At 41.0% G+C, this 19,920-nt stretch overlaps 1 protein-coding gene across 3 annotated transcripts in view; it reads left to right on the plus strand.

The window, feature by feature from the left end:
• IL1RAPL2 (interleukin 1 receptor accessory protein like 2) overlaps window positions 1–19,920 on the plus strand; it is a 552,531-nt gene that overhangs the window by 308,595 nt on the left and 224,016 nt on the right. For all 3 annotated transcript variants that reach the window (XM_005298972.4, XM_005298973.4, XM_065556687.1), the window contains exons 4-5: window positions 962–1,148; window positions 7,990–8,143. In XM_005298972.4, coding sequence (XP_005299029.1) covers window positions 962–1,148; window positions 7,990–8,143 — 341 coding nt within the window. The remainder of the gene's footprint in view (window positions 1–961; window positions 1,149–7,989; window positions 8,144–19,920) is intronic.

A 19,920-nucleotide genomic window follows, 5' to 3' on the forward strand; every position in this document is an offset into this window, starting at 1 on the left:
TCATTAACATTTATTCTGGACTGACAGCAAGAAAAACAAGAACATTTGGATTTAACTCATGCACCCTTTCCTGGACTTCACCCTCTCTGTTTTTGTGGGAACTGAGAAAACTGTGATCTTAGATTCTGTTATTATAGAAACATAGATTTAATGCCAGAAGGGATCACTATCTCTGTCCAGTCTGACCTCTTGCCATAGACTTTCACCCATCATTCTTTCAGTAGAAGGAATTATTCCTGCATTCTATGCATGATTTAGTACCACTGACTCAGAGGAGAGCAAATTGCATCCCAGTGTACTCTACGTTGGAGTCACCCTGAGGGGAGGGGAGGTGGTGTCTCTGGGATCTATAGAAGATATGCCAATGAAAGCTGTCTGAAAGGGGATGCGCTAATTAGCGTGTCTCTCAGTTGCCTGGTTATGTCTCTTCCACCCACTTTTGAGGCTGTGCTGGCCCTCATTGGAGAGGTGCTTGCAGGTAATACATTTAAATTCCTTTGCTCCAAACCTTGAGGCCCTGCACCCTTACCATCAAAGGAGCTCAAGTGGGATGGGACTTCTTTTGATGATTTTCCATGCCTCTCAGATCTCTGAACAATGATACTACCTACATAAACTCCCCTTCCTCTAGCTGATAGCATAGTAACTCCTGCTGGGGAGGTGAAACCAGTTCTGGGAGCTGAACATTCTTCTCTTATCTGGTAATGAGGATCACTACAATTATGCCACTGAGCTCGATAAAACAAATTGCACGGGCGAATGTAAGTTCTGTGTGATGCTTCATATTTAATTTGCATCTCTATAATATTTTCTTAACACCTGAATTGCACAACATTACAGTGACTTATCTGAGTGTGTTCCTGAATCATGTAGGTGAGCTCTTGATGGCAAAGCCAAGACTGGTGAAACCAACGTGGTAAAAACTAAGCTATCGGTGTAAAACTCTTCTCTGTTCTTGCAGAAACTCCACCTATTGCATGAAGGTGTCAATGTCCTTGACAGTGGCTGAGAATGAATCTGGGCTTTGCTACAACAGCCAGATCCGATATTTGGAAAAATCAGAAGTCATGAAAAGAAAGATAATCTCCTGCCCCGATATTGAGGATTATAAAACATCAAATCAAGAGCCAGAAGTAGTATGGTACAAGGTAACATGGCCATCTAATTAGCATTTTGTTGAATGTAGACAATTACTTTCTTTGTTTTCAGTCTTGCATTCAATTATGAACTTTTTGTGTGTCAGGTAATGAGTGGCTGCTCTGAAGGACCAACCAAAGCCTAATAGTTCTGATGCACAGGATTTATCTATATTGGTGCAAAATTATCCAGCCTGGCCACTGACTGACAGCAGCTCCATATCTGTGAAGGGTCTTCCCTACTTTAGGAACTTAAAAAAACCTGCTCTAACAACTGGAATACCAGCTCCAGATGTTCCACAGCCTCCCTCACCCACCTACCCCCACTCCAGTTTCTACACTGGAGGACCTCTGCCATTTCTGAATATTGCAGTCAACCCAACTGGAGGCAACACATTTAGATGGCATCAGCGCCACCATGTAGTGTGTCTGTGCATGATGTGTATACATAATACATGTTGAGAAGTGCTGAGTTTTGACTTGCCAGACACACAGGTGCCCTGGTGTGTCAGAAAATAACAATTAAAAAGAAAAAGTTGTCACTCTATTTTTATTTTTACAAGAATCTTGAATATTCCAATTCACACTGACAAACCATGTACTGTAACTCGTATAAAAGCCATGAAAGCTTCACACACACACACACCCCGGTTATATGGGCAGATATGTTTAGAGCTGTTTACACGTGAAATATGCATATTGAGTAAAGTGTATGGGCATAAGTGTCTCATGTCCTAGCCATGTACCTGCTGAATACCAAAAGGCTGAAGAATGCATTATCATTGTGTAAGTTCACATTGCAGAAATTATCTGACAGACAGAATCCTCAGCAGTCATGAAGCACAGTTACTCTTAAAACACTCCAGGAAAATGAATGCAAGAAAAGTGCAAACCAAAATCAGTGAGGAATTGTACTGGCCAGAAATGGGAACAGAACTTTCATTTCTTTTCTTTTCACACATGTACATGTCTTCTGTGTCCAACACATAGATTGTATAGCACCGGCTTTCGGTCTGACAGCTGACTGAGTTGTCACAATGATTAAATTGACCAGAACTGATATTGTATTTTGAAGATAACAGTGCAGCTGCAAGACAATCAAAATGGACTTTTAGTCTGCTTTGCTAAGAAAAAGAGACATTACTGGAATAACTACTCCATCCTCCTTCTTAGTCATACTTAATGATAAGTGTCATTTAATAAGTGCGCTAACAATTGCAGATTAGATGGCAGGATCTTCACTTCTTAGACCCCACATACATCATCTGTAACAGACCTAAAAACAGTCAGAAGGGTTCAGTCACTTGGGATTTCAACGTTAATGTGGTATTATGCATGATGTATGCAGGGCAGGTTTTAACCCATTTGTGGTGAAGGTTTTTGAAAAATACTCCGAAGAGAATTGTGGTACTAGCTGTAACAGACATTCTCTTTTCTCACTCTAAAGAAAGGTTGAGGGCCAGATTCTAGAGAAAACTTGTGTCTCTGGTACATCCCTTTGATTTCAGAATATTTTTATTCCTATTTATTATTTGTACTGCAGCAGCACCTAGGAATTCTAGTCATGGACCAGGTGCCCGTTATGCTAAGCAATGTACATGCACATAACAAAAAGATAGCCCCTGCTCCAAAGAGCTAATAGAATTGAGCCCGTAATCTCTACATACTCTGCAACTCCACTGAAGTCAATATAATTATAGTGACTTGTATCACCTGAGGGCCTGAGCCGAAGTTTCTGAAAAGGGTGTGTGATTTCAGACTTAAAGATAGATTGAAAGGATCAAGCCAGCTAACATCAGTGACTGGGCTCAGTATGGATATATAGACACACACATACTATCAATCACCTTCTCACCTGCTTTAGAGCCAGGTAGGGCAAGGGCCACTGTGCTGAATACTTTGGCCATACCCATGATACATCTGGACAGTGGACATTTTCCAAAATATGAAGATGAGAGTCAAATAAAGCAAGATGGTCCCCCAGGATTCTTCCCCTTCCCCTTGCTTAAGGAGAGCTAGACACAGCTCCCACCAGAAAAACCTGTGATCACGATGAAACCTTTAAGTGACTCTTGTCCCTTGAAAGTCGCGGAATTTGGGCTTGTGGCCCCTGGTCTACTGTGAGACAGCAGATCCAATGCTACAAGCCTGCCATGAGCAGATTTCTCATTGACTTCAGTAGGAGTTCTACGTGTTGAGGGATTACAGAATTGGGTGCAGGGCCGACTCCAGGCACCAGCTTGCCAAGTAGGTGCTTGGGGCGGCCACTTTGGAGAGGGGCGGCACGTCCAGCTATTCGGTGGATGGTCCCTCACTCCCGCTCGGAGCGAAGGACCTCCCGCCGAATTGCTGCCGCAGATCGCGATCGCGGCTTTTTTTTTTTTTTGCCGCTTGGGGCGGCAAAAACCCTGGAGCCAGCCCTGATTGGGTACATTAATAGTAACAAGCTGTACAAAGCCTAATGCAGTTTGAGCATTAGGAGAATTAAGCATGGCTCTATATCTACACCCAAAAACAACAAGGAGTCCGGTGGCACCTTAAAGACTAACAGATTTATTTAGGGGAGGGATAGCTCAGTGGTTTGAGCATTGGCTTGCTAAACCCAGGGTTGTGAGTTCAATCCTTGAGGGGGCCATTTAGGGATCTGGGGATTTAGTTGGGGATTAGTCCTGCTTTGAGCAGGGGGTTAGACTAGATGACCTCCTGAGGTCCCTTCCAACCCTGATACTCTATGATACAGACTAACACAGCTACCCCTCTGATACTTTCTATACCCAAGCTCTCTAGGAAAAATACTAACAAAGCTATTATTCTTAAACGTGTACGTTTCATTTATAGCTGAAATTATACTAATGAAATGCCTGTTTTAAAGAATTATACTATTAATGTCAATGTGACTCTTTCTTTCCAAAGCACCATCAGGCCTAAATAACTGTTTTGACAACATGAATAAAGGATTTTTTTTAGATAAATGCAGGTGTCAATGATTGAATGAACAAGACTTAAGAATAGAATTACTCTCATGGGAAAAATAAACTGGAGGAGAAAAAAAGATGTATCTAGAAAGAAGAGCTCTAACCCCTCTTTCCCTCCCCACCACCTCCTTGCTCTGACTGTGTTGAAGGAATAGCTATGAAAACAATTAGAATGACAGGTGAAGGACAGGTAGTAGTTATACGAGTCTGCAAAAACAGAGTAGTTGAGGTACTGCCACTTAAAAATGTCAAGGAAGAAGAGAGAAGCACAATAATGAACAGCCTAGTTATTCAAGTGACTGTGAGCGCCAAAGACTCATGAGCAAAATGTGCAAATAAAGGGAAGAGTTAAAACTACCCCATCAAGACAAACACTAGTGAAAAACCAGAAAAAGAATGTGACCTGGTTAAATAAGAAATAATCGTACACTGGGGAACTGATTATTAAAGGGAGTTAACGTCTCTCTGACAGGGGAATCTAGTTTAATTTCCTCCAGAATATGAAGACTACTTTTTATAGGGTTTGGGGGGGGCTTTAAATACACATTTTTCTGATTCCTACTTTCTGCTCTTGTGTCAGTCGTGTACAGTGAGCCAATCCACATAAAATGAATCCAGGCAGAGTAAAAGCGAGAACTTTCCGTTCAGAGTTAGAAATGCTGGGTAGCAGATGGAAGAAGTAATGTAAATTAGCTAAAATTTGGGGGAGTTGTAAATCATTTTTAAATAGAAAATGTTTTGAAGTAAACAAGGAGATAAACCGTATTGAATAATTAATAAGTGAGTGTTACAAACCTCTCTGCTTGGTGCAATTCTGAATAGACAACCGTGATAGATACAAGCATTGTTTCAAACCTCTACCTCATTAATCACTACAGTAGTAATGATGTGACCCTCTTTATTAGAAGTACATAATATGCGAAGCAACATCCTGCCAGAGAAAAGTGATTTGTTTTGTTTGTCCTGTTCGTGCTGGTATTTTTCAAAAAGAAAAAACAAAAATCTTACCATGGAAGCTATTATGAGACATGGGGCTTTTACTGCTACGTTACAGAAGAGATGCAATGCAGTTACCTACTGAAACACACTTACTGGTGCATTCTGCGAATTTTAGTCATTTTTAATCAGAGATGGATAGACCTGGATCATGTTCTTTAGACCAGGCTGATGTTCAGTCACCCCAGGGCAGAGGTCTGTTCAAATTTGGGGCACCTTTAAATGGGGCTCAAAATCTAACATAACTCAGAAAGGTATCTATATAAAAATGGTACTTTCTTGCTCATCAGATCTGTTCTCTGCATGCAGCTAGGGAGCTGGATTTAGTTCCTTTTCCTGCATTATCAACTATTAACTAAATTCCAAGAGCAGGGTTGAATTTCACTTTAATTCACACTGGAGACCACTGAGTTGCACTAGTGTCAACCAAGAATGTAATGGGGTTGCCAAGTGTCACTAGGAGCAAAATTTGGATAGGACAATAGGACTGCACAGAATCTGTCCTGGTAAGGGTAGCATTTGATCCTCCATCTTTACTACTAATGATGCCTGAAAAGCAGAGGGTTTCAGAATCTAGTATGAGTTTGCAGGGCTGAAAGTTAGATAACCCACCTTTTTACTTGTATATTGATTACATTTTATTTGGAAATCGGGACACACAAACCATGGAACTTTCATGATTTCTCAAGGGGAAAAGAAACGCCACCAATGTCACTCTGTTCTTTGTTAACTGTATTCTATTATTACTGGCCATGTCAGAGCCAAACCATAACACACCTGGATTCAGATTTTAGCTCAGATCTGGGGCTGTGCTGTAACTGCCTTTTGCCACACCACTGACACAAAGGGCCCTAAAGCTGGCATAGATGGCCATCAAAGTGCAGGGAGTTTGTCCATTGTCATGGAGCTGGTATAATGGCTCCTACTCAATCCCATCTCCCTCCAGTTGGTGTAAGGCTCATGACCCAGGAAGGGGCCCGGACTTTACTGTCTCCAAGCAATCCCCAGTGGCATATTGGCTCCTTGGGTGCAGTAGTAGATGACACAAGTTAGAGTAGCCCTCAGGCTGCTCTAACTTACTCTGGCGGACTGGTTCAGGCCCAGAATTAGAGTAGACAAACGTGGCTTAAAGCCACATTTTCACACCTTCCTGAGTTGCTTTGTGTGCTCCCTGGCTACTGAACTGGGTGTTCAGGTTGAGTTGGCAACACTTGAATCGATTACTACCCGGATCGGCGGGTAGTAATCAATCTATCAGGGATTGATTTATCGTGTCTCATCTAGATGCGATAAATCAATCCCCAAACGCACTTCCCGTCGACTCTGGAACTCCACCAGAGCGAGAGGCGGTAGCGGAGTTGACGGGGGAGCCGCAGCCATTGATCCCGCGCCATGAGGACCGAGGTAAATCGATCTAAGATACTTCGACTTCAGCTACGCTATTCACATAGCTGAAGTTGCGTATCTTAGATTGATCCCCGCCCCGCCAGTGTAGACCAGCCCTGAGAGATGAACAAACATATCACCCTGATGCACCTCTTTAGAGCGGCACTTATCAGACTATATCCACACATTAGCACTGATTATTCCAAGGTGTATTAAATGATCAACACCATTAAGTATTATCAAATGTAGCTGGCTAGAATAATACAATACTTCAGCCTGGAAGTGGATCAAGCACCAGATATTGCGATGCCTAGAATTCGCTGAATCACATACACTGATGTAAAGACTAAAGAACCACTACAAACCTTCCTACCAGGACAACAAATTAAAAATATTGACATGTGGCCCAGTCCGGCCAAGTGACAGCTGGTGAGGGGTGAAGTCCATGGGACCTGTGGATCATCCACACCTCAAAGGAGGTTAGGTGAGAACTGCACCATCAAATTTCAGGCCATTGATTTTTATTAAAAAATAATGTAGTGCGTCAAGCACAGCATATTTAAACACTGTTTTAGTCCTCATTTGTATCCTTCCAAATGTTTACAAAAATGACAGGTCTGACACATTACAATGCAAACAAAGCATTTGAAGCAACCTCTCTAGGTTCTTATCAGGCCCTCTTCACTGTCCTATCTGAACACCTACTAATCATTAATGGATTTTATCCTCCCAACCCTCCTGTGAGGTAGGAGGTACTATCCCCATTTATCGCTGTGGTACTGAGGCAGGGGGTAGATTAAGTGACTTGCCCGGAGTCTCTCAGGAAACCTGGGGCTCAGACAGGGATTGAACCTAGGTCTCATGAGTCCTACTCTCACGTCCACTAGACCATCCTTCTACCTAATCAGGAGCTGCCAGGTGTTTTCGTGCCACTGTAAATGCACCAGCCACCTGGATTTTTTTTCTTCAAATTTTCTTCTTGGGTTTTTAGTACATCTACACTGAGCCCTTGTGTGTTAAGATTCAGCCTGGAGCCAAATTTCATGGGATATATACATGAACAAGGATGTATAGTTAGGAAAATACTGATGTGTCTTTAACTAAAACAATGGTTTATGATGAAAAAAAAAGTGGACATTTTGTTTTCTATTTGGCCCTAGGTAGATGATGTCTAAAACACTGCACGTGTAGTTCAGTGAGTGTTAATTAGTGTAGCTTGTTAGATACATGTCTGTTAAATTTTAAACAAAAATGACTTCAGATAAACCCCAGTTTTTCAAGTTGTGAATATTCAAATCTCCATGCTGCCTGGAATTCGTATCTGATCCCGTATCCAATATCCATACTGAAACCTAAATTGATTTTTTTTTAAGAAACCTCAGTTTTGCAAAGGTATTTCCATTGAGATTTGTGTGAGGTAAGTGTTTACTTGTCCAGTCAGACTGGTGCTTTACCATATCAGCTGGTTAATTTAGGCAACTGATTTTTCTGTGCAGGAATGTAAGCCAAAAATGTGGAGAAGCGTCGTAATTCAGAAAGGAAATACTCTTTTAATACAAGAAGTCCAGGAAGAAGATGGAGGAAATTATACTTGTGAACTAAAGTTTGAAGGCAAACTAATAAGAAGAACAACTCAGTTAAAGGTTACAGGTAAGAAACTTCTTGCATAACACGAGTTCTCAAATGAAGGGAAGATTCTTCTTCATACAGCACACAGTCAACCTGTGGAACTCCTTGCCTGAAGAGGTTGTGAAAGCTAGGACTATAACAAGGTTTAAAAGAGAACTAGATAAATTCATGGAGGTTAAGTCCATTAATGGCTATTAGCCAGGATGGGTAAGAAATGGTGTCCCTAGCCTCTGTTTGTCAGAGGGAGGAGATGGATGGTAGGAGAGAGATCACTTGATCGTTACCTGTTAGGTTCACTCCCTCTGGGGCACCTGGCATTGGCCACGGTCGGCAGACAGGATACTGGGCTGGATGGACCTTTGATCTGACCCAGTATGGCCATTCTTATGTTCTTATGGCTTCACACAGCAACTGAAGTACAGGTAGAACCCAAGTAACCCCAAATGGGAAATTCAGATCAGGCCCCAGATGAAACATCCATAGGTTGTGTAACGATAAAAAGGCACAAAAGGGCCAAAACTAAAACCTAGATCCAGGCACCCCAAAACTTCGGAGGAGTTCAGGCCCAGATCTGGACTGCGTGGCTTGGGCCCTTCTCTAGTGGTGAATAGGAGGAACGTTGGCTGCAATTGCAAATAAAAGAATTAGAAGTTATTAAGATGTTGCCCCAGAGAAAGAGAGAGAGTTAAAAGGGTCAGCATGAGTACCTGCTTTTATGGTTCCAAGTACACAATTGTTCCATGCTTTTTATCTTCTGATCCGTTTCTGGTAATCAGATTCTCTGTTGTAGGTCTGGTCTTCAGTGAGGACTTCAGGACACCTATTCCAAGAATAAAATTAAAAAGCAATATTATAATAGAAAGCTTTCACTATGTAGTTTCCATGTATTGTGCCGTGCATCTGTGTTCACAGGAGAGATCGTAAGGACAGGAATGAAAGAGTAGGACAGCATTATATACCCATTCATTCCTGAATCCTTTGCATTTCCCTTTTTAGATAATGTACCTGTCATTATTATTTTGCCATCAGCAAGCATCTGAAATCATTGTTTTCTTCCAGTTCTTCACACAATAACTTTTGAGCAAATGTTTAGAACTATCTAGAGCCAGAGTCAGTCTTGGTATAAATAATGGCAAAATCAGTAGAATTGCACCTGCTTACACAAGGCTCCGTTTAGTCCATATGCTATTTCTAACACGCTTTCAAAATAACATTGTTCAAATTATGACTTTAAGAAGATACTATGATTTATTCATATTAATTTCCCATTAGTTATCATTGCCCCTTATTTGAAATTAATCTTTTTCCCTGGATGTCAAAATCATATACTATATGATTATTTGTAGTCTGCTTTTGCCCATGGACAAATCTCTGTACCATCATCAGTTTGACCAACCTGAACCAAAAGCTATCAAATGTAAACACATGACCTTTCTTGGAAGCAGTTGCTATACCAGGTAGCATGCTGGTCTTCAGTCAGAATACTAACTAAATGTTTCTAATAAAGGTAAATGCATCTATATGAATTCCACATGGTAGATGTTCTTTACCTTACAGAATTGTCAGCTCTCTCCATCCCCTCTAGCATCTGCAAGACCTTGTTAGCTGTTCATTATCTACCCGTTATACAGTATGTGCAGTACTTTAGGTTTTAATTTATTTTCCCTGCACCTATTGTAATATTTGCTCTCATTATTTGTTTGGATAAAAGGATTTATGGCCTGAAGTATTAAGAATTGTAAAAAGCAACAGAGGGTCCTGTGGCACCTTTGAGACTAACAGAAGTATTGGGAGCATAAGCTTTCGTCTCAAAGGTGCCACAGGACCCTCTGTTGCTTTCTACAGATTCAGACTAACACGGCTCTGATACTTAAGAATTGTAAGAAAGGGACATGATACCATTCCTGTTTGCAGAAGGCTTGAGAAGCAAGGGATAGTTATCCTTGCAATTTGATGTGCAATTTGTATATTCTCCTCAATTTACAACAAGCAATCCATTATTCCTTAATAATCAGCACTGTGAACATAGCAGCAAAGCAGAAGTGATCTCAATTTACATGAATTTATAAATATATTTGGGCTTTACCTATAACTTCAAACCCTAATTTTAAGTGGGGTCGAGACCCAGATCTGAATGGGTTTTGGCCTGGGTCCATCTCTATAGAATATTATATTTGAAATGCACTGCCAAATTTGTATGAATGGCAACCTGTCTAGATGAATAATAGCAATGACTTCAACTGAGTACATGCAAAATCAGTGATGCCGGATATGTAATGGTTTCATGCTGCAGAAAAACTCATTTTTTCTGTTTTCCGTTCATGATTTGATATGCAAATAGCTTTGAGGTATCGAGATACGCACTGATTTTATGTATCCGTTCATAGGAAAAATCTTTCAACAATATGACAGTGGTTTATTTGTCTGTGCCCATGACTGCTCTGCAAAGTGCTGATTCTACAGGCAGAGCAAACCAAAGCTTGAGAGTAGGTGCATGGTAGGCAATAATTGGAAGATGCTGAAGTGTGGCTATAAGTGTTGTCCCAGGAGATTGAAGAAAAATATGCGTATTAGTATAGTGACCGGCAAACATGCTTCTTCCTCTGTGACTAATTTGGGCATTGGTTAATTTGTCTTGCGCCTCCCATGAAATATATTTTGGAGTGAATACAAAGATAAAATAGAAACCTGACTAATGATTAAGTGATGTGGCCACTAAAATTGATAACGGAGTTCAGATTTCCCTACTGTTTTTCACTGACCATAAAGGACAAGAGTCCATTTTGCAGGTAATTCTGTGAAGGCCATGCAGTAAATCTAAAACTTTCTTCAGCAAAACTAGGTACAATTCATCTAGAAAGGACAGTGCATTTGCTGCCTGCTGGACTGACGTTGCATTAGTGGAACAGGACAGTCTGTCACGGATCTGGGCAATCTTATCTGCCAAGTTAATGGAAACCTCTTCACAGCAGCAAATAGTCAACTCTCCCTTGAAAGGCCATTTGGCTCAGTCAGGCTGACGATTGGGCAGGTTTTCTGATCCTGATTTCATAGATTTTGTAGTGAAGGACAAGAATAACCTCCAGTTATCCTTGGTATACAAATGTAAGAAATTTGCCTCAGTCAGACCAAGAACATGTCTTTTGCCACCAGTTCTCTAGCCTGCTTTCCTACCACTTCACCTGTTCTGAAGGCCATCTGTAATCAATCAACTTGTAAGAGACAGGCATTTAGGAAACAGGTTGCTGCTGGCTGTAGTAGTCCACCCACTGGTTGATGCAGTGGGCAGCATTATCTCACTTCCTGGAAGTGAATTCTGGAATCCAGTTGAGTTTCCATCAAAATAGATTTACTATGCTATGAGGGGCGAGGGCAGAACTTGAGCTCAGACTGACAGACCTGCTGCTGCATGTAAATTACAGTTAGTAAATACGGCTGAAGGCTAACTAGAAAAGCAATAGCTGGTAGAAGCAAAGCCATCATAGAATTTTCACTGTTGGTGTGTACTGCAGATGTGGAGAAAGAAATCTTACCTACTGCTTTCAAATGCTTTTTCCTCTACAGGGTATTTCTAATGCTGATGCTTCTCCACATGCCTAAACTGGCATTTTGAAATCACAAGCACACGGGCTTTTTTGACAATACAGATTCCGAACTGTAAGACTCTGGTGGCCTTATCTGGAGGACATGGTGATCTGGAATTCTTTATTAGAGTAAAGGGTTAGCCTGACATTAAAATAGGCAACACCTGGGATCCCTTATGCACCTAGGAGCTCTGTAGTGCTGGGCAGAGAGAAGAGATTTAACTTAGCTTGTTATCCTTTACATCTGCTCCTCTGCAATTTAAAGTGTTGTCTACTTTAGTGAATGTTGTAGTTACTTTAATGTATATCTTCCCTGTTTATAGCCACGGACATTTCTATGACAGGCAGGCAGTATGCAGAGCACAGACCGACCTTGGTGGTGAATTAGTGGTGGATGTGGCAACCCCAGAAGGCCGTCTGCCCTGGAGGCCATATTTGATGCAGTGATGCCCACCTTACTCTGGTTATTCAGAGTCAGTAGTGAGAATGAGAACAAAAAACAGGTAGCCCTTACTCTGTATAGGTTAAGAGCTATGTGCCTAAAAATTTAGAGGCATCCAGAAATTCAGAGAGGTTTGCTTTATGAAAATTTATTCAAACCTCTTTATTCCAAAAATTGCTCTTGTAATCTTCTGAGAACAGATATTGCTGAGATTTCTGATCTTCCCTTGTCTTGCTCTACTCGGGAATAGCAAAAGAATATTGCACTATTTCATTCCCAGGTTGCTACACTTAACAAGCACATGGCTACAGTCTGTGTTAGCTGAGATGTCCAAATAATCTTCAGGAACAGCTCCCAGTAGAGGGTATTTTGAGAATACATCCTGGAAATGATCAAGGCATAGATAACGGTGACAAGTGAAAGATAAACAGCTGCAGCTTACTAGCCAGAAGAAAACAGACAGAGGCATTTTGTGTCTCAGCTAACATCTGTGATGCTAACATCAGCAATGGAACCAAAAAGATCATCTGACTGTGGTCCGTGGAGACCCAATGGTAGAGATACCTGTAGTTGTGGATGAGGAATCTTGTTGGGTTTTATCTTATCTGAACTGGATCATCCATGTTGAATAAAAATATCAGGTTTTTTTCTTGGAGGCTGGTTGGCATCTTAGATTACAAGTTCTCGGGTTCTCTTGTCTTTACATGTGTTTATATTAGATCTGGGCACAACATGTGCTTTCCTTAGAGCTGAATGGGAAACTGTTTCCCTGTCCCTCTAAAATTTTCAGGATTTCAACAATGTTTCCATTCTGCATCGGGATGAAACAGAAACCTTTTTCTGAACTTTTTTGCAAAAAAGCGGAGAGAGATGCTGGCAGAGCAGAGACCTGGGTCTCTCACATTCCAGTGATGAGGTACTCACCTGGGCTTTTGGCTGTTTTGAGGTGGGCCTCTGTGATGACTGGGGTTTGTGTGTTGAGATTGCTGTTCTGGAGTGCATTAGAGTGTAACTGCCCCTCCCTCTCCCTCTCCCTCTCTCTCTGTCTCTCTCTCTGGTTTTGACCAGAAATTCTATCCTGGACCTGAGAAACCTTCCCAAGGAAAGTTTAGTTGAAACCAACCCTTTCTTGTGATAAGTTTCAACTTTGTCGAATCACCATTTTCCAACCAAAAATTCCCGACCAGTTCTGCTTTGCATAGCACCGAGCACAATGGTCCTTGGTATAGAAACATAATACATTTGGCTCTTGGAGCTACTGTAATAAAAATAAGAAATAACAATAGCGGTCATATGCAGATGTATTGTGAGCATCCAAAGTGGCAGAAACTGAGATCAGAGTAACTAAAAGCAGAGGAGGTACCAGGAAGGAAAGATCCTATATCATAGAAAAGTTAGACAAAATTAAAAGAGCCAGTAGCAATATTTTAATTTTATATGTGCACTAAGAAAGGATAATCAGGGTATAGAAGCTCCTGCAGCAACAATATTTAAGATGTGATTGCATGAAGAACCACTGAGTAAGGGGGAAAAGTGAAAGAACCCCCACTTACACCCACACATCCTGTCCCCCACTGCACTCTCTCAGCTCAGGGGAGCACAGGGAACTGTTCCTTCTTACTCCTGACCCTACCTACTCTTCTGGGCCCAGACTCAAGGTCTGGGTAGTGATCTATGAGTAGAAGGGGTGTTTTTACTCTCTGGTTACTTTCTTATGGATAGCTCTAGTCATAAACCAGTCATGCAAGATCACCTATTACAAGATATTGGTAAGAAAAAAGCTCTGGAACAATGATGGACAGAAGCTTAAAGCCATCACTGCAATGTCTGGCTGCAGTTGAGAAAGCAAATGGAATCTTAGCTGTATTAATAGAAAAATAGAGCACAAATCAAAATAGGTCATAATGGCATTACAGAAAGGGCTTGTGAGACCATACCTGGAGCACTGCACACAATTTATGGATGTCATCTTATGGGAAGGGTATTGACAAATTGGCAAAGTTCTAGGAGAGGGCAATTAGGATGATAAAACATGTCCGAGGTTTTTAGCTCTTTGCAGGACTATTGGGGGTTGGGGGGGGAGAACTCCTACAACCTAGAATGCATTCCAAAAATATTTTTGACACTATGTACTTAGAAGGACTTAATATTGAGTTATGTTCCCTTGTTGTAAACACATAACTCCAATTAGCAGTACATAAATCTCTGCATTTCCGTGTGCATTGGTTTTAATAATAGTAATTTGTCAGCAAACCTCAGCTATTTCCATCATTAGTTCTCCTTAGTTTCATTATATTCTTCAGATGGAGCTGGACCAAATATTGCTAGCCTTATTCATGGAAGAAGTTCCACTGAATTCAATTTGGCCCAAGGTCTCTCTAGCATCATCTCTTACCATTTATAATGTGCTCACATAAAGTACCCTGAGAATATATGCGTGGATGAAGAGGGGAATTAGTAAATGTCTTATATATACACATTTCTGATCTCTGAAGTTTCTAAAACCTAAAGATGTTCCAAAAGCCCCCAAAGTTTAATTGGAGTATAAAATTAGAATTTGCCCATATAGTGTCAAATAAATGCACTAGAATTAATTGATAGATACCCAGTAATGTCAAAATTACATCTGGAATACAGATGGATCTATTAACATTCAAATACATTATTCAAGTAATAAAAGCACTTTAACATAAACTATATTTGAAATAAAATTCAGCCAACCTGAACTTCTCTCTTTTTTTCCTGGATCCACTTCAGTCTCTGATTTTATAGCAATATTTTGATGGCTTTAGGGTGAGCGATGTGCAATTTAAAAATATACCTGTTACACTTACCTGTAGCTTCTCCACTTTTTCCATGTGTGCCTGCCAGCCTGCTGTGTTGGAAAGCTATTCATGAGGTTATATGTTTGGAATAAGGTTGAAAAAACAGGAGGTATATATTTTTGGTACTGTTAAAATAGGCACAGCCCTTGGTAAGTAATATATCATGCACCTCTTTGTAAGTAATATATCATGTAGATGATATTGTAACATAGCAAAGGACATAGCATCTCTCGCAGTACCATTATCATGAGGAAAAGAATATCCACTTTTCCTGAAGGTCAGCAAGCACTTTTGTGTTTGGTGGTACCTGAATCTTCACTGAGATACCTCCCTCTGCAAGAGGCTCTTTCATGAACTACTATGTTAAGGGAGAGATTTTGAGTTGTATAATGTACTCCCTGTACCAATACATGATTTATGAACTTGAATTGATGAATTATTTCCCCATTTGACAGCAGAAAGCAACCATTTAACTGCCGTTCTAAGCTGCCAGTGATAAATTATAATGACATAAGAAATTACTGGGCAGGAAAAGACCACTTTGCCCAACAAACTTTTCCTCTGAGTTTATTTTAACCCCAGCTCTGGCTCTGTCTCTATCAGACTCTTTTTATCCCCCATTAAAATGCTCAGTTGTTTCCAAAAGCCATTTCTACAACAATATTTGCTTTGCCCATCTTACATGACAAATTATTCCACATGATAACATGAATGAAATGATTCTGCCTGAATTCACTGTTCACTCATGGGTTTTTTTGCTTAAATTCTTTTAACTCTCATTACATTTCTTAGTTTTTAAATGACACCTGCTGTTGTGTCAGAGGGTCACAGGATTTGACAAAGCAAATGCAGTTTACTGGGTATGATGCAGAAAAAAATGTGGGTAACGTTCCTTCTGTTTAGCAATAATTGTTGTGTTGTACTGGTCTGGTCCCAAACCACCTCCGCAATTCTACTATATACCAGAGAACAGCCCTGTATCTTCTCCTCTTCTCTTGTCTCCCATTAGCCTGTTCTGATGCTGAGGACTCTGTGACATGCAGGCCCATTTGTAATTCCTTATTGTGTCTAAGCAGCTCTTGTCAGCAGGGCTATCCCTAGCTATTCCGGGTCCTTACGCAGCCCCCCCACTCCCGACAGGGGGGCAAGCCTCCATGGGGTAGGCGGTGGGGCTGGCTTGGAGGGCACGGGGGAACCACCCCCGAGCACTCACTCGCGGCACAGTTGGGGCCGGGTCGCTGCACTTACCGCTGCCGGTGAGTGCAGGCACGGCCCGTCAGCGGAGTGGGGGCGGGGCTAGGGGTGGAGCAGGGCGGGGGATTTGGGGAAGGGGTGGAGTGGGAGCGGGGTTGCACTGTTGTCATAATCTGTATCGACAAAGTAGCAGGTAAGATATCACTGGAAATCTAATAACTCACTGATCATTAATATTCTTCTGTGAGGTATGTACAGTGTTTTCTTGGGTATTCTTGATTATTCCTGTGTGAGGTATGTACTGGGTATATTAAAAGTTATAGATATGTGCTGGAATTATGACTAAAATGTATTTAAAGCAGGCATGTCATGGGGCCTTGGTAAACAGGTCTGCACTAGTCAAAGGAAAGTGTATTTGTTTGTCTGATCAGCCTGGTCATCGAGCAGAGACAATTAAGGCCCATTTACATATTAGGTAAACAAAGTTATCAAGCTAATAAGCGGGGGAGGAGACAGATTGGCATCTACATCCCAGCAGGGAAGAGAAACTTTATCTGCGCTATGAAGACAGGGGATCTGAACTTTGAGAGATAAGCAATTTAATCAACTGATTTATAATACAGTTATATTGTATACAACATGTAACAAGTGAGATGTTTTAAGTAAGCCTGTGACACACTTTGATGAAGATCATCGTGAAATGTATGTATTAACACTATATAAGGAATTATGGATATTCATTGATATTATGCTTCATAGTCTTTGACCAAACAAAGGGAGAAACAGGTTTTACCCAGACAGGGGGAAAGGCAGCTCTGTACCTATCACTAATGAAATTATACAAGGTTATGCCCAAAAACAGCAGAAGCCCAATTTACATTCAAATCAACAGGGAGATAGGAAGACCACAGGGAGGGAAGTATCAGAGGGGTAGCCGTGTTAGTCTGGATCTGTAAAAAGCAAAAGAGAGTCCTGTGGCACCTTAAAGACTAACAGATGTATTGGAGCATAAGCTTTCGAAGTGGGCATTCACCCACGAAAGCTTATGCTCCAATACACCTGTTAGTCTTTAAGGTGCCACAGGACTCTTTGTTGCTTTTTACAGGGAAGGAAGAACAGCATGAGGTCATCCTGCCTCTTGAAACAAGGTCATTGAACTTTGAGAGAGAGAAGCGGAGACAAAGGACCATTTTGGCATCCATCACTTAGTGGGTCACAAAAGGCCAGAGCTCTCGCAAGCTTAGAAAGATGGGTCCTTTAAACAAGGAGGGATTGAAGTCTCTGGGAACTGAATATAGGTGAGAAACCTGCCTAGGCAAAGATCTTTCACCTAGGAGGACAAAGGAAGTCAGCACCTTGTGCTTCTGTGGAAGGTCCTGACTAAGGGAAAGTCAGCCAGGGCTGGGAAGAAAAATGACTGGTGAGAGAAACCATCTTGAACAAAACCATCTTGAACAAAGCTAGATTAAGTTTTAGACTTTTTAGATGTGTGTTTTCACTTTATTTGCTTGCAGCCATTTCTACTTTTCTTTCTTTTACTTGGCATCACTTAACCTATGTCCTGTTGTTAATACACGTGTTTTATTTTACTATAAACAAACTCAGTGTCTGCAGGGAAAGGTGTATTTACTCCAGTTAAGTTAATAAGCGGTAATGTGCTTTTTGTCTCTTTAAAGGTGCAAACCAAGCTTATAATGGCTCTGGGCAGTCCAGAAAAGGGCTGGACACTTCAGAGCAGATGGTTTTGGGGAAAATTCAGGACTGCGAGTGTGTTGGGACCATCAAGCTAATAGTAACAGACGCTGGTGTGCTATAGGCAGGTGGCTGGAATCAGAGCTGCTAATCCAGGAATACGGCACAGACACTCAGGGGTGACCTGCATGCTTGTCTGCTGGCTGCTGGTGTCCAGGTTGTGAGCCATAACAGCAGGGCATTTCAGGCACCCAGGGCTACAGGGCCGGTGGTGAGACAGCTCCTCACTAGCCTGGATTGCACCCCACAATGTGACAGACTTGCCCTCTAGTGATGCACAATTTTTGTCTCCTCCGTGCTTCTACTCTGTATGGAAATGAAGAGATCTGATAAAACCATGTCTGTTTGGAAAGCACCATCACCGGTCTGGCATATTTCTTCCATCAGGCTTTGCTGAAGAGGTTGGTTGGTTTGTTCATTTGTTTTTTTGGGGTTTTTTTTAATCTGCATAAACCAGAGAGGTTACCAGTCACTTTGGCGGAACACAGAAACGCCACATCCAAAGTTCCCCATGAAGCAGATCGAGTTTTAAGCATTACATCATCCAGACAATCTGTCATTGGCAGAATAGGACATAATTACTTAGCAACCTTGATGTCTACCTTTTTCATTTGGAAGCACCTACCATATTGTGGGCGCTACCAGAAATATAATATTGAGAACTGCTAGTTTACGAAATGATCCCTTTCATAGCCTGTCTCACACTCTCTTCCTTCTCTTTCTCAAACTAAGCATATAAAAGGATCCCAAATCCCATAAAACCCACTTGAAAGCTACCATGGAGAAGAGAATTTACATATAACATAATCATTAGAGCTGGCTGAAAATTTTTTGAAGAAAATTTTCAATTTAAAAATACATTTTTGTCCAAATTAAACATTTTATGGGAACATGTTAATTTCTATGACATTTTTTATGGGGAAAAAATAAAAATTAATTGTTTTGACTTTCTCATTTCATGTTGATAATGTCAAATCATTTCATTTCAACTATCGTTTTGATTAATATCATTTTGACTTCAATATATTAAATACTAATTTTAGTATGTGTAGATGTTAAATATAGAATCCATAAAAGTGTAGGACTAGAAGGGACCTCAATAGGTCATTTAGTCCAGTCTCCTACTCTCATGGCAGCACTAAGTAATAACTAAACCATTCCTGACAGGAGTTTGTTTAACCTGTTCTTAAAAACCTCCAGTGAGGGAGATACCACAACCTTCCTAGGCAATTTGTTCCAGTGCTTAACTACCCTGACAGGAAGTTTTTCCCAAATGTCTAACCTAACCCTTCCTTGCTGCAATATTAGCCCATTGCTTCTTGTCCTATCCTCTGAGGTTAAGAACAACAATTTTTCACCCTCAAGCTTGTAACTATTTTTTATGTACTTGAAAACTTTTATCATGTTCCCCCCACCTGTCTTCTCTTCTCCAGACTAAACAAAACCACTTTTTTCTATCTTTCCTCATAGGTCATGTTTTCTAGACCTTTAATTATTTTTGTTGCTCTCCTCTGGACTTTCTCCAATTTGTCCACATCTTTCCTGAAATGTGGTGCCCAGAACTGGACACAATCGTCCAGCTGAGGCCTTATCACGGTGGAGTAGAACGGAAGAATTAGTTCTCGTGTCTTGTTTACAACACTCCAGCTGATACATCTCAGAATGATGTTAGCTTTTTTTGCAACAGTGGGGTTACACTGTTGACTCATATTTAACTTGTAATCTGCTATAACCCCCAGACCCCTTTCTGTAGTACTCCTTTCTAGACCGTCATTTCCCATTTTGTGTGCGTGCAACTCATTGTACTTTTTGCATTTGTCCTTATTGAATTTCACCCTATTTACTTCATACTATTTCTCCAGTTTGTCCAGATCATTTTAAATGTTAATCCTAGCCTTCAAAGCATTTTCAAAGTCTCCCAGCTTGGTATCATTTGCAAACTTTATAAATGTACTCTCTATCACTGATGAAAATATTGAACAGAACCAGACCCAGGACAGA

This window comes from Chrysemys picta, chromosome 9 (assembly GCF_011386835.1).
Source record: "Chrysemys picta bellii isolate R12L10 chromosome 9, ASM1138683v2, whole genome shotgun sequence".
NCBI classification, from domain to species: domain Eukaryota; kingdom Metazoa; phylum Chordata; order Testudines; family Emydidae; genus Chrysemys; species Chrysemys picta.